At 44.4% G+C, this 20876-nt stretch overlaps 1 protein-coding gene across 2 annotated transcripts; it reads left to right on the top strand.

Moving 5' to 3' along the window:
- The first annotated feature begins 66 nt into the window (after window positions 1-66).
- On the top strand, window positions 67-19192 carry KIF3A (kinesin family member 3A). Of its 2 annotated transcripts, XM_066559858.1 has the most exons (19): window positions 67-160; window positions 1445-1727; window positions 2371-2515; window positions 2770-2854; window positions 3316-3421; window positions 4174-4313; window positions 4983-5180; window positions 5548-5722; window positions 6726-6815; window positions 8424-8495; window positions 10359-10367; window positions 11933-12089; window positions 12905-13085; window positions 13370-13480; window positions 14237-14362; window positions 15004-15057; window positions 15207-15275; window positions 15480-15604; window positions 16131-19192. In XM_066559858.1, exons 1-19 carry the CDS (start codon window positions 155-157, stop codon window positions 16177-16179), a joined length of 2181 nt encoding a protein of 726 aa, XP_066415955.1. In that variant the 5' UTR covers window positions 67-154; the 3' UTR covers window positions 16180-19192. The 2 variants fall into 2 exon arrangements, with proteins under 2 accessions (XP_066415955.1, XP_066415954.1); XM_066559857.1 differs by lacking the exons at window positions 8424-8495; window positions 10359-10367.
- The last annotated feature ends 1684 nt before the right edge of the window (window positions 19193-20876 follow it).

Below are 20876 nucleotides of genomic sequence, written 5' to 3'. Positions count from 1 at the left end.
CCCCCAGCCCCGCCTCCCCCCGCCCGCCATTGGCCGCGCGGCCGCCGCAGCGCGCGGGGGCCGGCCGCGGGGCGGGGCGCGCAGGCGCGGTGCTGTTATTGTTCCGCGGTGCCGCCGCCTGGCCCGGGCTGCCGCGGCCGCCATCGCCATCGCCATGCCGGTGAGATGCGGGGGGAACGCGGGGTGTGGCACCTGGGGCTGTCCGGGCACTGCGCACCGCTGCCCGCCGCGCCCGGGGTTCTCAGAGCCCGTCGGCTCCGTGCCCATGTGCGCGCGGGAGAGGCAGGGCGGGCGGTGCCTGTCAGGCCGAGCGGGCCGGGGGTGATGAGGGGCGGCGGCGGCACCTTGACAGCGGGGAGCGGCGGTCGGGCCGCCCCGGAGGGTCCCGTCCCATATCCCCAGGGCTCGTGGTGACACCCGCATCCCGCTCCCGGTTTTGGCTGGCGCCTCGTGTGCCGTCCCTCCCCCGCCCAAGTGGGGCTGAGCCGCTCTCTGCGTTCAGCAGGACGCAAAAGCCGCTGCTGAGGCCTGAGAGGAATCGGGGCAGGTGGCAGCTGCAGGGAGAGGCGCTTGGAAAGGGTTTGTTTCGGCTTGACAGCCAGTGTAGCTGCTCCAGGAGCGGTTAAACGCTCAGCTGCAGCACCTCTAGCCCACGGGAGTGTCTCTTAACTAGATTCATCAGTCGTGCTTCAAAATTTGTTTTGGTAACTACATGAAAGAAAATGAATGTGAGGTTTTATAATACAACATTCAGGTATTCTAAAGGATTAAACTTAAGCATGTATACTGAGGGTTGTAATTAAAATGAATTCCCTTCAGCCAGCACTCCCTGGTATCTGGTTCTGTGCTCTGTGGGGTTTGAGAGTGTATAGTAGGTGTTACTGAAAAAGAATTCATGACTGCACCGAATTCCAGCAAACTTCTTGCAGATTGCAAGGTGAAATTGATTCTTGAAAAAAATTCTTAGATGATGTTGAATGTGAAATGCTCAAGGTTTACTCATTCAATTTCCATGTTGGCCAACCAAAGAAGATCCCATTGCCTGAATAAGTGTGTTATTCTCTCAGCTTTAATTATAAACCAGTCCTGGTTTTAAGTCCCCAAGTTTATGATCCTCTGGAGATGTAGCTGCCCACGCTGATTCAAGAGTATTTGTGCTTAAACACACAGCAGTTTTATAGTGGGAAATGGCAGGGCCTATTGGCTATTAGGAAGAAATTCTTCCCTGTGAGGGTGGTGAGACTGTGGCACAGGTTGTCCAGAGCAGCTGTGCTTGTCTCATCCCTGGAAGTGTTCAAGGCCAGGCTGGAGCAACCTGCTCCAGTGGAAGGTGTTTCTGCCCATGGCAGGGGTTGGAACTGGGTTTCTTGCACCCCAGACCTTTCTGTGATTCTGTGTTAGCACTAGTGTTCCAGGCTGTGTATTTTTGTTTAAATGATTACAGATTAACAAGCCAGAGAAGCCGGACAGGCCGGAGAGCTGTGACAATGTCAAGGTGGTTGTGCGCTGCCGGCCTCTCAATGACCGGGAGAAGGCCACGGGCTACAAAATGGCAGTGAACGTGGATGAGATGAGGGGAACCATCACTGTCCATAAAACAGACTCATCCAATGAGCCTCCTAAGACATTCACATTTGACACAGTGTTTGGACCAGAGAGTAAACAGCTGGATGTCTATAATTTAACAGCGAGACCTATTATAGATTCTGTCCTAGAGGGATACAATGGTAAGTCCCTTGTTTTAAGGGAAGGATCCCATCCTGTCTCTTATTCTTTGCCTTGTTAAAATTCTTGCTGATCTTGTGTAAGGGAGTTTCACCTTCTGGGGGCTGTAGCCTGAGATCATTTCTGTTGTGGCCTCTAACTTAAAATAGCCTGAAGGCACTTGCTGTTCTGAGTGCTCTGTGGTTGTACCCACTGCTGTCATTAAGAGTGGTAGATGGGTGATGAAGGAGACTCCTCTGAGGTCAGTTAGCTGCATGTTGTCATCCTTTATCTTCTCTTTGCAAAATATATGCACTTATGTCATTATCAGAATTCTCAGTGGCTTCTCACTGTACAATTCAGTCCCCAGTGGAACTGAAGTGTGCTAGCATTCCATGCTTTAGTCACTCTGCACTTTTAAAACAAGCTGACTTTTTATTAGACATCTTGCAGGCTGGATTAAGCAACAGATAGGTGCTGTTTGCCCAGCATTTCTGTTACTCCAGTCTTGTATTCCAACACCCACTGGAGTGGGTGGAAAATTTTAACTCCATGAAAATAGAGGTGTCTTGTGCTGTCAGGCTAGGAAGGGATTAAGTAAAACTGCAGTTAGAGTTTAGAGAAGACTCAACTTCTTAAAGTTTGTTCTTTTATCTTATTCTTCAGGTACTATTTTTGCATATGGGCAGACTGGAACAGGCAAAACCTTCACCATGGAAGGGGTCCGAGCAGTTCCTGAGCTCAGAGGCATCATTCCCAATTCCTTTGCCCATATATTTGGTCACATTGCCAAGGCAGAGGGGGATACAAGGTAAATGCCTTCCCTTGACTGCTTCTGTTTTTGTTTTTGATTTTTAATGTGAGTCCATGTGTAGCAGGAGCCTGACCTCGACAATGACAACAGAAATGGTACTTCTCCCAAGATGAAAGGCTCCCATGCGGGCAGTTCTTGAGGGGCAGCAGGACTGTGTTGGTATTTCAGTGTTTTCTCTGCACTCTGTGACTGTGTTTGTGGGACTTCAGCAAGTGTTTTGCTAAGTGAACTACCCAGCTGTTCATCTGCAGGTTTTTAGTTCGTGTCTCTTACCTGGAAATTTACAATGAGGAAGTGCGGGACCTGCTGGGAAAGGACCAGACACAGAGGTTAGAGGTGAGCCTCCTCTTCTGAATTTGCTGTTTGTTTTGAATCAGAGCAATATTCTGTTTTAAAGTTCAGAGAAGCACTTGCAGGGAAGTGGGAGGTTGGGCTCCTCACCAGTCCCCTTTCCTTTGCTGTGCAATAGCTGGATGTTACTGCTGGCTTCTTTAAATCTTTTCCACTTGGTCAGTTGCACAAATTGGCTGTTCCACCTGAGGCACTTTCATACCTGCAGTTCTACCCCAAATGCCCCTCATCATTCCTAAGAATTGGCAACTGGGATTTAAAATCATGTCTTTACAAAGGAAAACTGTAGCATATTGTCATGCATGAGTCTTCATTCCTTATCTGCTCTGAGTGTTTTATGTCCAAGCCAGAAAATGGAGGAGTAAACCACCATACTGTTACAGTATCACTAGAATTGCTGTGGGGGATCTCCTAGGGATGCTCAGTCTGAACTGTTTCTCTCTTAGGTGAAAGAGAGACCTGATGTGGGAGTTTATATCAAAGACCTTTCAGCTTATGTTGTAAACAATGCAGATGATATGGACAGAATCATGACTCTGGGCCACAAGAACCGTACGTAGCCTTGCTGTGGGCAGGTTTATAGCTCAGACAGAGTAAAGATCTGGTTGCCAGACCACAGTAGGAGGTCCTAGTCCTGTTTCTGGGAATAGTGTTTGGCTGAACAGAACAAAAAGGGTATCTCCTCCCAAGCCCCTTTAGTGCAGGGCCAGGAAAAGAAGGCTGTGCTTCCCACAGTGGCCCGTGCCAGTGGGGATCAGCAAAGGGAGGATGCAATGAGGGCAGTCAGTGTTGTCAGAACTGCTTGTGTGTCTCTTGGTCCTTTTTCCACTTCAGTTCTGATCAGGATGAACATCAGCCCTGTGCTGTGAGTGGGAGGTAATTTATGTTCTGGAAGACTTCTTAGTTAAGCTCAGATTATTTAATGACTTAAAGTTCTGATGCCAGTTCCCTTTGGCATGGATTGCTGTGTTCTTATTTCCCAAAATACAACTGTTTTCAGGGATCTGCTATGAACACCTTAAGCTATTCATCTTTAATCAGATGAGGACAGTTGCTGGTTTTGGGAGTCTGTGGTTGGCTTAGAGCTGTAGCAGACTGCAGGACCTTCTACTAGTCCAGGCTGGAAGTGTACTGCAACTTCAGTGCCCAAGAACAGACTTTGCTGCTGAGTCTGAGCATCCCTCTGCCATCTTCTGAAGTACAGGGTTGGGTAAAGAGGTGGGATTGAGTCTCCTCAGAGAGCAGGAAGAGTTAGAAGATGTGATTAACTCTGAAGACAACACTGCTTTTTTCTCTGTTGAAAGGTTCTGTTGGTGCCACAAACATGAACGAGCACAGCTCTCGCTCACACGCCATCTTCACGATCACCATCGAGTGCAGTGAGAAGGGCGTGGATGGCAACATGCACGTGCGCATGGGCAAGCTGCACCTCGTTGATCTTGCTGTGAGTATGACCAGCCAGCTCTTTGGCAAGACACTTGGTTTGGGTTGCTGAGGTTTTTCCAGAGGGTTGTGACCATGTTGTTCATCACTTGCAGGTTTCTTCTCTCAGTGTCACACTTTGAACCAGTGTAATTGTTGTAATTGCTGGTAAAACATGGCTTTAGCCCAAGATTTAAACTGAGGTACCTTTCCTTAGGGAGGATGCAGAAAAAGTGAGACTAAAGGCATTCAACTTATTTGAATGCATTTTAACTTATTTACATGATGTGTTATATAGGATGCTCTATGAAACTCTTTAAAATAATTGCAGTATTGCTGTTTGCTCTTTCTCTGCTGATAGGAAGGGCTGTAGTTGGCAGTTGGTAGCTCCAGCTGGCGTGCCTTTTAACTGCTGACTGACTTCTCTAATGTTTTTGTTCATGGGGAGGAGAATTTCCATTTTCCCAGCTGCATTGCTTTAAGCAATCCAGAATTTGCTGGCACTGAAAGCTTCTATTAAAGACTTGTTTGCCTTGTCTCTTTAACAATGTCTGTGATACTTGGCCAGGTTCTCTAATAATGGATGAAGTGGTTAGTGACATGACTGCTAGCAAGATTTCACCTGATCCTGTTTGGAGGGAGATGTATTAGAGGATCTGTTTTAACTCCTGCTTCATGATCCCTTTTGCAGGGTTCTGAAAGACAGACAAAAACTGGAGCCACAGGGCAGAGACTGAAGGAAGCCACTAAGATCAACCTCTCTCTCTCCACACTGGGCAATGTTATCTCTGCCCTGGTGGATGGCAAGAGCACCCACGTGCCCTACCGTAACTCCAAACTCACCCGGCTGCTGCAGGACTCCCTGGGGGGCAACTCCAAAACCATGATGGTGAGCTAAGAGATGCCCTTTCCAGTTCCAGCTATTGGGCTGCATTTTTGCAGGGATAGCATAGTGACTTGAACAGCCTGGCATTTACCTCACTAATCCTAAGCTGTTTGCAGCTTAGAGAACCTTCTGTGTGCATCTCTTTCTATCTTTTCTCTTTGCCTCTGTATGGATGAGGTTCTAAACACAGCACATGGGTACATACATGCATGAGATCAAACAGAACCTGTGCTTGGGTAGTCAAAAGTGGCATCAGTGTAGAAGCAGCAGGAAAGCTTGGGTGAGTGTAGCAGTGTGAGACTGTCAGAGCTGGGGTTGGGTTCCTGCACTCCTTGTGCTGGGCTCTGACACTGTCATCCACATGTTGCAGTGTGCAAACATTGGACCAGCAGACTACAACTATGATGAGACCATCAGCACACTCAGGTATGCAAACAGAGCCAAGAACATAAAGAACAAGGCCAGGATTAATGAGGATCCCAAGGATGCTATGCTCCGCCAGTTCCAAAAAGAAATTGAAGAGCTTAAGAAGAAACTGGAAGAAGGTGAGACTCTCCTTCCCCCTTGTGTTCCTCTCTGCACTATGCTTGTTCTGTTTGAATGGGAACATTCTTTGCTACTTGAATATGTATCACATGAGGTTGGCTGCTGGTGCATGTCAGTGTTATGGTTTTGTTTGCCCTGCTGGATGCCAGGAGAGGTGTCTAAGGCTGCTTGTGGGGGTCCAGCTTTCCCACTAGGTGGCACTTGGCACTAGGGTGAGTGGTGGCCTCCAGGCTGGGAGCAGTGTGCCCAGGTTTTCCTGGGTTTCCCTAGCAAGCACAACTGACATGGTACAGGAAATTAAACTGGACTGTAACAGTAGATCACTCTTCTCTGACTGGGGAGGAGGGATGCATTTATCAGCAGGAAAATTAAACTAAATTTTTGGGGCTGGAGCTGGTTTTCTAAACACTGTAGAGCAACAAGAAGCCTCTAAGCCATGTGACTTCATAGCCTCATGTCTCTTATTAATCCATCAATATGGAGTGACCCTGCTAGAGGTATGCTTGCTAAACAGTGACTACATGTCACAACATCTCTCTCCAGAGCTGGAGGTCTCACAGAACAACTGTAGCAGTAACTCCAGCATGATTTGCTGTTTGTTGTCTGCCCCATTCAGGAGAAGCAGGAAGTGGTCAGTAATGCTTCTTTCTTTTTCTTTCCTCTGAGATGGAAGTGTAAGGTGGAAGAGAAAGTATCGTAGAATCCTGCTAGGAAAACTTCATAGCTTCAGCTGTGCAAAGATGCTCTATTTTCCATAAAAAGTAGCCTCTTGAGTTTTAATACATACACACTGACATCACAGCATTCAGTTGCTTGTCTTGATTGTCCTTAAGTTTCCTGAGCCATGGCAAGCTGTCTGCTTGTGCAACAGTTAAGGACTTCGGCAAGTACTCATAAGCTGATGTCAGGCACTACTGTGTTTGGATAAATGCTGCTGTCAGAATAAAAAGCTGATCCAAGGTAAAGGAAAGCTTTTGATAAAAGCACACTCTTTTCTTCTAGGGGAAGAAATCTCCGGTTCTGAAACCAGTGATTCTGAAGAAGAGGATGAAGATGGGGAGATTGGAGAGGAGAAGCGCAAGAAACGGCGGGGTAAGGCAGCAGAGAGTCCTGTCAGTGCCACCAGTGTCCTCTTGCCCACACGCTGCTGTTGGAAGTGTAGCCAGAGCCAGGCAGGGACAAGAGCAGTTGTGAGATGCCCTATGCCGCTGCAATTATCATGCCCCTCCTAGAAACGAAGGCCTTTGGTGCCGTGTGTGCAGAGGGACAGCTCCAGAGCTGTGTAGTCCCTGCTTCCACTCGGGTTAGCTGTTGTGTAGTCCCTGCTTCCACTCGGGTTAGCTGTGCTTGTTGTGACATCATCCCTGTGGTGGCTCCCTGGGTACCGCGAGGTGGCTGCGTATGGCTTGTGGTGGTGTGGAACTTCCCCTGCTGACGGAGGTGGGAGGAAGAAGACACCAAAGATCATTTGTAGGCAGGTGTGGTTTTTATAGCCATGGGTATGATTGGAGGGGAATTCTGGCTGTGGTTTAGGCAAAGGATTCATCTGTCTTACAGATCTTCAGTAATTGACTCTACTGGTGTCCTATTTTATGTTGATAGAGGGAAAACTTGACCTTTGGGTGTCTTTGTGCTGACTGAAAAGCTTAATGGGAGCTGCACATGCTTTTTTTGGGAGCAGTCTGAAAATCCCATGGTGGAGTTTCCTTTGTCCCACATCAGTGTTAAACTGCTGTGTATAATCTAAACTCCAGGGAATGTTGCTGAACCTGGAACTGCAGGTCACTGTACCATGGGATGCTGTGGCTTCTTGGGAGCTTGCTCTTCTCCTAGAACCCTGCTGGTAATTCCTCAAGCCCACTGCTACATCCCAACTTCCAGCTTCTCTACTAAACTTATTTTGATATTCAAACTGCCTTCCTGTCCTGAAGCACCCACATCTGTTGAAAAAAAATTCCAATTAAAGCATTCCTACTTTTAGGTGTACTCTTTTCATTTTGGTGTCTGTCCAAGTAGTCATAAATTACTTTTGCCATGCCTTTGGTGATAGCTGTAACAAGTTCATTTTTCACCTTTTGGTTATTTCTAGAAGTGGAAAGCTTGACCACTGTCTCCAAATGTCCTGCCCAAATCTCCTCCCAAGAGGAGACCACCTTCAAAGTGCTGCTTGGAAGGAGCAGAGGGTGAATAACTCACTTATTCAACTCCCAGACAAGTTACTCTAGTTAAGTTCCCTAAGGGAGCTGCTTCACAGGAGTACACACTGACTGTCCCTGTGTAAGCTGATTCTGCCTTCCAGAGTGAGAAATGCACATTGCCATGTGTGTAAGACTGGAAAGGATTCATGGTCACTGAATCCTCTGCTATGGCAGATATCCACAGCCTTCTCCACTATGATCTGGTGTTCTCTGCTGTTGTTGCTTGAAAAGGAAGCTGCCTTGGCATGTTGTTTTAAGCTGTAGTCTGATTAAGATGGGTTTTAACTGAAATGTCTTTCTGAGCATGCAGTTTTGTGCTGGGAAATGGTGGCTTTGCAAGCTGAGTCTGGGAGGGATCCTAGCAAGTGCTTCCTAATGGGAACCTGTGCTTTTTTGAACTAGGTTGCTGGCTCTTCTGGGTTTCTTTCCTTTAGAACTAACTTCCCATCTGCATGTTTCTTCCTCTCTGGGTTTTTCTGTGGGACGCATTTCTGTTTTCCAGGCAGTAGCAGCAGCAGTAGTTCAGACTCCACATGCTCTGTCATAGAGAAACCTCTGGATAAGTCCTTCACTAGTGAGTGGGAGCTCTTAAGTCCTTTAAGCTTTGGCCTTTCCATAATCTGCACACTCCATTTTGCAATGTTGCACTCTTCCCTGCTTTGTCTGTTGGAAAGATAAACCTCAAGCTGTAACTCTGCTAAAGCATGCCTTTCCTTTGCTGCTTCCATGCTTGAAACAGTTACTCAATGTGCACATTGTTAGTCAGATATGAGAGACAATAGGAAACAATGTAGTAGGCTGCTTGAGCAAGATTTAAAGGTAACTGAGAAATAATAGGTTAAAAAATTCCAGTTTGCAGTTTGTGTTAAATGCACCTTTTAAAATACAGGGGAAAAAATCTGAGCTAAATTTTGTATGGGAATTGCTACAATATGAATTCATAAAAAGGACTGCTAGATATGTATTCTATGTTATATTGGACTCTGCCTTCTCAAAATTAGTATTGGAGAACAGTCAATCAGCATGAGACTTATACTAGCAAAGAAAATGTGACAATGCTTAGTTGATTTGCTTTATTTTTGCAGATACTTTAAAAAAATATCCTTGGTGGTTGGGGTTTAAGGGCCCCATAATACTAAGCTCTTGATCTCTGTGGGACCTTAGTTCAGAGGAACAGGAGATCCAGATTTTGGTCTAATAGTAAGGAAACTCTGGGCTGCTCCTGGGCAGAGAGGTCACTGTGCCTGTAAAAACTTACAGTCAGTGAGGATTGAGGAAACAAATCACATCTTGGGACTTGGCTTGTGGGGACTTCACCTGGTGTTGTTTTTATTCTGGACAGAAGCACTCCACTCTTCTCCCTGTGTGGAGAGACCCTGGAAAGTATTACTGTGTAGTTCACTCACTTCTACACTGTTAGTGGAAAGCCTCAGCTCAGAGAAGGGTGGTAGCAGGGTTAGAGGGAACACAGCCCAGGGGATCCCTTGGTGGATCCTATGACTGTAGCCTGGGAATTCCAATTGCTTCAATCCTGCTCCTTTAAAGCTTGCTTGGAACCTGTTTTATTTGGATGAGGACAGTTAATAGCAAACTGCTGATGTGTCAGCAGGTGGATGAGTCCATCTCCTGCAGCTTTGGAGACAGCTCTGCAGGAAAAGTTGTGCTGGGCTTTTGGCATTTGGGATAAGTGTAGCTTTTTGTGGTTTGGGATATTAACTGTCCTCTAGTGTGACCCTTCTGCATGTGGTGTCTTTCATTATCCCTTTCCTATCCTGCCTTTTTTGTTGCACTTGCTTGAATAACCAAAAGTGGCTCTATACCTCTATGGAAGCACCAGTTACTGCAAATTAACCCACTAATCCCCTGTGTAATTAAATGGAGAAATCTTGTGTTGAGACTCCCTGTGTGCAACTGTATTGTATCTTGCAAAGAATTGGCTTGGAAATCTTGGTTAAAACTTAGAACATGTATTCTGGATGCTAATATTTTACAGGTAATATAACAGAATTGGCTCTCTTGAGTGTGGGGAGCACTAAGTTTGTTAATTGAAGGAGAAATCCACCCCCTTTAACTGTTTCTTAGGTCATGATCCTTGCAGCTGGCTCCTAATGTTGTGGTTAGATCCAGCATTGCATTGAATGGGCAGAAGAATGCAAGAGTGAGCTGAAGAATATCCTGGATTTGCAAAGCACTCTGAAGCACAGACACATTCTCTGCTTTAGCTTAACATGATGCATTAGTGTTTGCTCTAATAGAGGGGTTTTTAGTTATGATTCTCATATTTTCTACCTTAGAAACATGAATATAAAATTTGTTGTTTGTTCTGGTGCTGATGATCTTTGTCCAAAATGATCAAAGCAATAACATTTTCTCTCCTCCTCTTTTTATGTGTTTGCTGCCTCTCTGCGATTTGCTTTCTACTTCCTCTTAATGCAAGATCAAGCAGGTTGGTGTAATTGATTTTCACCTCCTTACATTTGCAAAGCTTGTAAAATGATCTTACAACTTGCTTCACTTCACCTTTTTCCCCTTAACTGAGAATATATAGGTCTATGTCCTAATAATAAGAAGCCTTTATCTGGCTTATCTCATATGATGAGCCCTGTATAGCACTTCCAGAAAGCTTCTTACTCAAAGACTAATTAGTGAGGGATTTTTGCACCACAGGCCCAGAAAGAAGTGCTTATTATCTGATTCTGAAGTGTAGCAGATGGCAATGATGATGTTTGCTGTAGTGGTGAAGTCCTTGCCTTGCAACAAAATTAATTAAAGCTCTTGTGCACATGAAGTACTATATATGCAGATGTGAAAATATGTTCATGCATGTTTACATATGCAGGACACTTTGCTGGAGTGTTTATGTGTATAATGTATATATGATTATAAACAAAATGCATGTATATAAATGAAGCTGAGTATTGTGAAGACTGGAGGAGGAGAAGCCTTTTACTGAACAGCTTCCTTGACTGTGTTCTGACTGTGTGCTTTATGTCACTGTGAAAACACTCAGGTGGCAGTCAGTGGCTCCTGTTAGTTTCAAGTACAGCTGGATTCTACAGAGTAGGGTTTTTTCATGTCTAGAAAAGCAAAACAAGAAAATTATGAATTCACTTGTGAATAAATGGATATTTAGGTGTTGTGGATTTGAGGAAATGCATTCTTATTCGACATAACCCCCCAGGATCTCTGTGTTCACCTGCCTTAGGCACTCCTGGGATTGCAATGAAAGTTGGCTCAAGACTTGCAGAGTGGCTTTCTAGAGCAGCAGCCTGACACTTTGTTTCAAATTTGGGGTGTTTGGGACCAAATCTTGAGGTCAGTAGGTTCAGTGAGTTGCTCTGGCCACTCCCTTTGTAGCCCTACAAGACTTGGATCTGGTGTGCTGCTGTGGCAGTTCTGTTGTAAAGACACAGATCATTAAGCCAGATCCAACTTGGTATTTTCAAATCTGTGGGTAGTCACTGTTACATAGACCAAATATCATCAAGAAGTTTCTTTAGTTGACTGATTTTCATAGGGCTGTTCTGAATTTCTCTATCTCCATAACAGTGTTTTCTTAAAAATAGTTACATGTTCACTTTGGAATGGGTAAGCCTGTAAGGAGGGGAATGGTAGAGATGCTAATTTGAAATTTGAGTATGTAACTCTTGGCAGCTGAGCTCTTGTAGCTGTGGGTCCTGTGGCCTGACCTGCATTGTTAGAACATCAGGGTTTCCAGATTGGGCTTCTCTTCAGGCAGTGTTCCTTCTCCAGGTGTTTTTTGTATGTTTTATATTTTGGGGACATTAGGTTCCAGTGATAGTTACACAGCATTGCTGCTCAGTAGGAGCTGGTGACAACTGGCCAATGTTAAAATGAGGTTTGAAGGATTGAGCTTTGCTCATTTTGAAGCTGATACCTAATGAAATTTTTGTTAATTGCAAATATTGAATGTGAACTTGGAAAAAATGCTGTGATACAGAGGTTTTTACTTTTCAGTGAACTAACTTGTTTTCCCCATATCTTTCAAAGGCAAAAAGAAAGTTTCCCCTGATAAGATGGTAGAGATGCAAGCAAAGATTGAAGAGGAGAGAAAAGCTCTTGAAACTAAGCTTGATATGGAAGAAGAAGAAAGAAATAAAGCCAGAGCTGAACTGGAGAAGAGAGAAAAAGACTTGCTCAAAGCTCAGTGAGTACTATGCTCTGAGCAGTTTGTGTGGTTGTGTGGGTTGTTCCTTCCTTAATCATACAAATATCTGGAGATGCATGGTAGGGTGCCTGTCAAACTTTGCAGAAAGTGAACACCTTGCTATTGTCAAGGTGAAGAGCTTATTCTGCTTTGAGAGCATAGAGTATATGGGAAAGACAGACATTTATCCTTTTGCCACTTCTTTTCTTAACTTTACTTAGTTGTGCAAGATAGCCTAGAAACATAAATTAATCTCCCAAGAGCTGTGAGGAGCAGCAGTACTGCTCTGTAACAGGCCAGGTTTCCTGCAGCACAGTCACAAGCATGTCATTTGGGGTTAGGGGTGCTCTGTTCTGAAGCCAGAAAGCTGCTAAGGTCACACTGCCCCATGCAAATAGACTGCTCCAGCAGCAGCCAGCATTCCTGCTTTGCACTTCAGCAGCTGCCTTGATCTCTGTTCACTCCCCTCTATTTCAGCAGCTGCCTCTGGGCATTGCTGTGCTGGCAGGGCCCTTTTGGGCAGAGGGTGCCTTGAGTAGCCTGGGGATGTCACTGGGTGCTTGCAGCCCCTCATAGAGGTCACTTGCTGTGGGAGGCACTTCTCTGCTGACTTGGTTTTGCTTGAGAGAAAGTGGTGGGAGCTGGAGCTTGAGGAATTTGCTTTCACTTGCACTGCCTCACCCCCAGTTAAACCCTCAGCAGCAGGACAAGTTTTTCCAGCCCTGTCAGTGCTGTCTGGGCTATAAAACCAAGCTGGACCTGATGCCTGCTGAGCATGGCAGGACAGGAAGACTCACACCTACCTGTCTGTCTAGGCAAGAGCACCAGTCCCTGTTGGAGAAACTCTCTGCATTAGAGAAAAAGGTGATTGTGGGAGGAGTGGACTTGCTGGCAAAAGCAGAGGAGCAAGAGAAGCTTTTAGAAGAATCAAACATGGAACTGGAGGAGCGAAGGAAGAGAGCGGAGCAGCTTCGCAAGGAGCTCGAGGAGAAGGAGGTGGGCTTATCTGCTGTGGCTGTGACAGCAGCAATGGCAGGGCACACCAGGATAAGGTACCCAGGTGGGCTCTGCTCTGGAAGCACTGCAGGAGCCACCCCTCCACAGGCCACGTATTGGCTGTGCAGCTCCTGCAGGTCTGAGCCAGCCTGCCTCAGCCAGGGCTCTGTGCTCTTGGCAAATGCTTTGTTTGTTCAGGTAGAGTTTTTCCTCTTGTTCTCACTGTTGCAGAGAGTTTCTGTGATTGTTAATGTGTCTGTGTCTGTGCTAAATGTTGTCCACAGCAAGAACGTTTGGATATTGAGGAGAAGTACACCAACCTCCAGGAGGAAGCACAGGGGAAAACCAAAAAACTGAAGAAAGTTTGGACCATGCTTATGGCTGCAAAGTCAGAGGTTAGTATCTAAAGTCCTCAGCCAGTGATCCTGGAGGCACTAGAGCTGGGAAGGGTAAGCCATCAGCTTTGTAATGCTGGAAAATGTGCTGTATGTTTAGAAATGTTTTTCTGTACTGTGCATTTCACTCACATAATTAAAAAATACTAAGTCTGGAGTTGGAGTTTCAGAACAGCATGCTGTAGAGCTTTTCCCCCGGCCAGGCTGAGAAGGGTTATGTGTGACACCTTAAGATATCAAGAGCTTCAAGGAAAACCACTGATTATTTCTGAAACAAAATGCAAGTTGCTTTTTGGCAGCCCCATGTCCTGCTTTGGTGCAGCCCAAAGGTTTCTCTGCTCTGAGCTGCCTGTCCTTTAGGACTGATGCCCTTGTTACCTCATCCTCAGTCACTGGATCAGTGTATCTTTGGCTGGTAGCTGGAGCTCCTGTTTCATAAAAAATGCATTTGGTTTTTGGGATCAGAGATTTTCCTTGAAACCTTGCCAGTGATGCAACTTGTCTCATGCTCTTCATCTAGTCTTAGCTGAATCAGCTTGGCAGAAGACCAGTTTTGGGTTTATGAAACTGAGAACTTAATGTTGTTTTCAGCCATCTCTGAGCTGAAATGTTTCAGACGATTTATTGTTCAGAGATATTCTGGTACTAATAACCAGAAATAGCTCTTGTTTTCCAAAAACCTCATACAGACAAAAGATGCTGTTACCATGTCTAAAGATAAGTCTGATGCCTCTCAAATGCCTGGTTTATTTTCAGATGGCAGATCTACAGCAAGAGCATCAGAGAGAGATTGAAGGGTTGCTGGAAAACATTCGGCAGCTGAGCAGGGAGCTTCGGCTTCAGATTCTCATCATCGACAACTTCATTCCTCAGGACTACCAGGTGAGGGCAAAGCACCTGAGCCTGGGGCAGGAGTTGTGCTGTGCTAATTTCAGTTCTCTTGCAGCATATTTTCCTAAAGGCTTATAAAAATAAGAAAACCACATTGACCACATAGTTAACTGGTATATTCATTCTGTGCCCATGCAGTGGGTCTGTTCAAAGTCTTTTGTTTTTCCACTAGCTTGAAGTTGTCCTTACTGATGTCTGATATTAACACAAAGACTGGATTTTTAAATCTTTGACATTCTTTGTGACTCCAGTATACAGAAAATTCACAATGAGCTTAAATATAATGCACACTATTTAATGGAAAAAGGAAAATTCTTTTTATAGTTTTCATTTATTCTGTATTACAGTGTTTGCTTACTGCTGTCTTGATGGTGTTGGCATAATGGAAATCCCATGCTTTAGGGGGCTCTCCAGTACATACAATTTGGGAGTGGTATTTTTCTCTTCTGTAGACTTCAGGGTATAAATGGGGGGGGTTTGCTCAGGATGTAGCTGTCCTGATAGGAACAACTTGTAAGGAATCAAGACTGTTCTCAAGCAGCTTGCCCAGGCCTTAGGATGTATGTTCTGGAAAGTGCACCTGGAGGGTAGATTGTGCAAGTCTAACACTTACTGTCCTAACTGCTTTGTAGGAAATGATTGAGAACTACGTTCACTGGAACGAGGACATAGGAGAGTGGCAGCTGGTAAGAGCGGTTGCCTGGCTTGTGTACAAGCTAATGTTAGTATGAGCTTCTGAGGGGTTTCATTGAGCCCAGGAAGAAGCTGATGAAGCTGTAGTCAGTTTCACTATGCACAGTGGACTTTACTAACAAACCTTTTTTTCTGCTTACAGAAATGTGTCGCATACACAGGAAACAATATGAGGAAACAGACGCCTGTCCTGGATAAAAAAGAGAAAGATGTGAGTGACTGTTGAATTAATTGAACTGTACAGGCCCAGGTCCCGCCTGAGATTGCTGCTCTGTATTTAGAGCCAAACTGTCCAATCTCAATTTTATTTTCTTTTGTAGATATGAGTCTTTGAGTATCATGAGAGCACCATTGATGAGTGTATAAAATTATTCTGATGACTTTGTCTTATGAGATTTTTCTGGTGTTTTTCTAGCCCTTTGAAGTGGACCTTTCCCATGTTTACTTAGCCTACACTGAGGAAAGCTTGAGGCAATCTCTGATGAAGCTGGAGAGGCCGAGGACTTCAAAAGGAAGATCCAGACCCAAGACAGGGAGAAGGTGAAGAACTCTGGGGTATTTATATGGAATGAGGGATTTACCCAAGGGAAGGCTGAAGTTTGTATATGCAAACTTACCACAAGTCTTCAAACATTTGCTTAATGAGAAGGCAAAGGACAAAATTTTTGCATGGTATAGTTCAGTGTTGCCACGTGTGACAGAACCAAGTCTCTTTACCACACTAAATCTTGTCCAGAAAGACTTGTCTAGGGATTTACTGGTGTTCTTTTGCTGCATTCTCCTCTTCCAGCTCCTTACTTTATTTTGCTGCATTTGGTGGTCCAGTTTAACCCAATCTGGCACAGTGCAAGTGCAAACACTGGTACCAATGGAGAGGAGAGGGCTGTTGGGGGAGATTTCAGCATAAGCTTTCTTGTGCTTTTTGTGTGGTTGGTTTTGCTTATGGAGAAGTCATGTCATGTCATGTAGTTCTGACTTTAAATGTGGCTGGTCCCTGTCTTTCCTAGACAGCATAATGATGTGTGTGTGGTGTTGTTTTTCCCTTTCCTTTCTGCTCTCCAAACAGAAAACGCTCGGCCAAGCCAGGAGCTGTCATTGACTCCCTGCTGCAGTAGTGTCACCTGGTCAGAATTCCTGTAAAAATCAGTGAGTGTACAAGGTTTGGCCAGAGTATGGAATTCAAGAGATGGCACAATTTGACATGGCTATAATTTTTTTATTTAAAAAAATGTATTTTTCCTTAGTTGCCTGTATATTGTATGTTATATTAACATAATATTAAACTGGTATGTATGGTTGATGGTTGTGAAATTCCATGTATTAAATGTGTTGTGCAGGGAAACTCGTTGGTAATCCTTGTTGAAATGTATAGAAAATAGGGTTCTAGATGTGTGTTTAAGTGCTAGATGTGTTAGTTCAAAACAGTTAATGAAATTCTGAAATTAAGGCTGGTAAATCTGACTTATGCCCTGCTTTGCACATAACTGGCAGCTTTCACTGTTGTCCTCTGTTGCACTGATCTGTGTTTGAATGTAGTTGCTGCAAACCTTTAAGAGCATCAGATCTTTTTATTTAATATTCCTCACTGTGGCTGTTAATACACTGTGTTGTGTGTTGAATACACAGTCCTTTTCCCTTCTTGCTGTACAGAGAAAGTAGCTGGGTAGGAAGAACATGAACCACAAAAGTCTTAAGTCTTGAGATTTCTGAAAAGGGACCATGGGTGTCTAATAGTTCCTTTAATTTTATCAGTTTGTTTGTTTGTGATCTGCTGGCACTGTGGAGAATGAGACCTTGGATATTAAGGCAGAAGAGAGCTTTTTTCCTTCTTTTAAGGGGGTGTTACTTTGGCAGCTTTCTATGCTTCAGGGCTGGTATTTTTGTGAGTAGTTTTGTAATCTGAGCAGCTGAGATGCTTTAAGGAGGATGCTGTAATAACACCAGGACTTGGTGTCAGCCATGGGGCTGTGGCTCTATTTCCTCATCCCTGGCTACAAGGCACTGGGCCACTGCCCTACAGTGAGGATAAATTTGACTCTCCTTTAGTAAACCAGAAAGAATTGTCCAATTTTCCCAGAACAATATCCCCTGACCTAGCTGGTGCTGTGTTCCTGTGTATACTGTGTGCCTCTCTGGCTGTGCTCTGAGAGGAAAAAAAATTGGTCTCTGATAATAACCATTTATTTGTGATGGCTGCTCTTTTTATTTGATATTTATGCTGCTAATAGATACATATCACTTTAATATGTTGCTTTTGTGTCACAGAGAAAATGCTTCTCCTTCAGACTGTGTGTGTTTTATAACTCCTCTCATCAGCTGTGGGTGTCTCAGCAGCTCCTGTGCAGGGTGGAGGGATGAGCTGTGACCTCATCTTAGTTCCTGGAGGATTAAAAGCTGTGATTGCTCACAGGGGAAGTGGAGTCCTTCAGTGTTACAGAAAACAAGGCAGCTCCTCAGGTGTTTTGAGTCCTTGCTAACAGCCACATCTGCTTTTACCAGAATGTTCCTGTGAAGCACTTAAAGACATCAAATTCCCTTTCTTTTTGTCACGATGGTTATCTGGAGGTACCTTGGGGTCTGTGACAGGATCTATAATAGTTAAAATTGGTCTTGTAAGGACATTTTGCTCTGAAGGATATATTCAGTGCTATTCTAAACAAGTTGTGAGCTTTTTCATGGCGTTTTAATGGGTTTTTTTTCAGGATCATGACCTGGAAGAACATGCTGCCCTCTCTACTGGGGGGAGTGTCACCTGAATTAATACAACATACAGATACAAACACTAGCATTTGTTTTTTCTAGCCTAGGGGTAAATACTCAGAAATTTTCTTGATTGAAGCTGTAGTTGGTTTTGCTTGTGAAGAGCTGACCTTATCTTAAATGTGTTTGACTAGTGTTGGATTATTTCTTATTACATACATACATACTTCTCATCAAAATATCCAGACTGAAAATGGCTTAAATGCTGCTTAAAGTCTTCCAGTTCTGAGTCCAAGCAGATAGATGCATAGCTGTGGCCTGTACTAGTTCTCAGAACCAGGGATAACTTCTGTTTCCTTTTTGTGTTCTATCTTGTGCTAACATTTATTGAATTATCTGGTTTTGCAGGAGTTAACCAGAACTGTGCTTTCAGAAATACCATTAAAAATCCTTTTACCTGACAGGTATCTGTCCCTCCAAGATACTGCTGTGAACCATGGCACTCCATTTAAAATATTGAAATATTTAAAAGACTTCAGATGTAAAGGCATGTGATTTACAAACAACATAACAGTCCTGCTGCTGAAAGCCTTGGTACTCTGCATGTTTAAGTGAGCCTTGGAGCAGGGGTAAACAATAAGTAATTTCTTGCACACCTTTAATTGGCAGATTGGAGAAACTGGTTATCTCTTGTTGCAGAGGCTTGGAGGACAAATGATTTGCTCTGTAAGAGGATTTTAAATAAAGTGGAACACTCTCATGGTCGTGTGCCCTGTCAGTTGGGCTCACCTGTTAAGTTCTGGGAAGTTTCTTGTAAAACCAGGGAGTTTGGCTTGTGGATTTACCACATGGGGCCTCTCTATAGGCCTGCCCATCTGTGAATGTCTCATGGGCCCATAGTGTGTTTTAATAAGGAAAGGATTTGATTTATATGGACTTTAAAGAGCTTAATACAGCCTTTCTTATTGTGGGTCAGTATGTGCTCTATGGCATTTATCAAAACTCATCTTGCATAACATACACTGTGTGTGCTCATCTTTGCATTTGCTAACAGAAGAGTCTCCTCATTCCAGAACATTGACCTTAACAATGAGGTTTTTGCTTAATGTTGTGTAAATGAATTATTTAATATTTAACTTGTTCCTAATCCTTTAAGAGGAGGGGAAATGGTCCTTAGTGCCTTTTACTGACTACACTGTCTGCACATGTCCAGCTTTCACCTTTCTCCACAGTTCTGCTTAGCCAGGCCTGCATAGAGGGAAAAACTGCTACTTTGTATAATTTGTCTTTCTGTTTATTGTTTTTTTAACTGTTTATTTCTGACTATTTCTTGTTTTATTAAAGCTAATTCATTATACTGTATATATCAATATTGTGTCCCTGGAGCATGTTCATACCATGCAATAAAATTCTTGATTCCTAATTCCACCCTGTGTGCATGTTTTCCAAATAACATCATGCATAGCATATCTTTTTAACTCAGTTGTGTGAGGAAGGGTGGGTGAGGTGCCTCTGTAGCTCTGAGCTGTCCAGCATGCTGGAGAAGTGGTTGGGGTGTGTTGGAGCCTTGTTGCCCAGCCTCAGTGAAGTGGGGAGAGACCATCAGCCCTGGCTGCTCCCTTTGCAGCTCCAGCATGTCCTTTGGGGTTCCCAGCTTTCAGGAGCATGCCCCATTTGTGGCCTGGCTTCTCCCCTCTTGGGCTTTTCTTTCTGTTTAGACCTGTGTTCCTCATGTTAGCATGAGCTTAATGCCAGAGCAGGACAAATTGTTTGGCAATTCCTAGTCACACTATGTCAAAGACACATTTTATGAAAAATCCTTTCCTTAGGATTTTTTCTCCTGAGAAGCTGAGAGGCCTCAGAAACAAAATGTAACCAATGGTTATCTGCTGCTGTGGAATGCAACAGGTGGGTCTGGGATTGGTCCCATGTGGTTGTTTCTAATTAATGGCCAATCACAGCTGGCTCGGACTCTCTGGTCAGCCACAAGATTTTATTATCATTCCATTCTTTTCTTTTCCTTGCAAGCCTTCTGATGAAATCCTTTCTTCTATTCTTTTAGTATAGTTTTAATATATATATCATAATAAATCAGCCTTCTGGAACATGGAGTCAAATCCTCATCTCTTCCCTCATCCTGGGACCCCTGTGAACATCACCACAACACTACCCTTGCTCCCTAAACTTGGAACTCTCTTAACTGTTGCCTTGTGTAATGTCCTATACAATGCCAGCACATTTAATCCAAAAATACATTTATTTAAAGAATTATTATACATAATCTTTGAAAAATAGGGTCATAGTTTAAAAAGCCAAAGTTTTTTCACTTCTGACTCTTAAACTCTTCTTGGAGGACGTGGTGTAATTCCTTGAGGAAATTCTTCAGTGAGGTGGTGCTGCCTGGTGCCACAGGACATGGCTTCTGGAATGGGAAAAGGGCTGTTAAAAAGCTTGCTGGGGTGGGGTTGGGTTCTGCAGCTTGGCTTGGGCTCCTAAGGGTGGTGGGAGAGTAAAACAAAAACAGTGACCAAGGGAGAAGCCTGAGGACAGTGGCACTGCTGTGGGCAGTGCAAGGAGAACTGTGCCTCACCTTGTGCCTTGCTCTGCTCTCTGGGCCCAGGCTGAGCAAGTTGTAGTAAATGCCCCCGAGGTTCCTGTGGCATCTCTTGGTCTCCTGAGCAATTGTGGCAGCTTTGCAGAAAATCTCTGTATTGTTACCTCTCTGGAAAAAGACACCTGGCTTTTTAAAAACTTTTGTATAGTCATTGCTCTTATTAGCAGCAGATTAAAACACTACAAGTAATAAATTTCTATCCTAAAGGATAGGTGAAGATTGTGGTTTGAGGTGCCAAAGCCTCCCTGAAGCTTCCCAGTTCCATCTGTGCACAGCTGGCCCTGGTCCCATCCCTTTCCTGGTGAGGAGGAGTCGAGCCCTGGCAGAAGCTGTGGCACAGAGGGAGCAGCCTGTGCTGGAGCATCGTGCTCCTGCTGCAGTGTGCATGTGGGACCCTGTGGAGCTGGTTTGAGCAGGCAGGGAGGCTGCAGGAATAACAAAAGCACCTGAGAAGAGTTTGCCTTCCTCAGAGGCTTTGAGAAGCCCTATAGCAGAAGC

This window comes from Molothrus aeneus, chromosome 15, assembly GCF_037042795.1.
Source record: "Molothrus aeneus isolate 106 chromosome 15, BPBGC_Maene_1.0, whole genome shotgun sequence".
NCBI lineage: Eukaryota > Metazoa > Chordata > Aves > Passeriformes > Icteridae > Molothrus > Molothrus aeneus.
The sequence above is the reverse complement of the archived record's forward strand: the minus strand, read 5'-3'. Positions and strand labels throughout refer to the sequence as shown.

What these genes read in the sequence shown, in the direction of transcription:
- KIF3A (XM_066559858.1), top strand. An exon ending in GACTCTGGGCCACAAGAACC is followed by an intron (nt 3,422 to 4,173) that starts GTACGTAGCCTT and finishes CTCTGTTGAAAG; the next exon opens with GTTCTGTTGGTGCCACAAAC. An exon ending in AGACCCAAGACAGGGAGAAG is followed by an intron (nt 15,605 to 16,130) that starts GTGAAGAACTCT and finishes CTCTCCAAACAG; the next exon opens with AAAACGCTCGGCCAAGCCAG.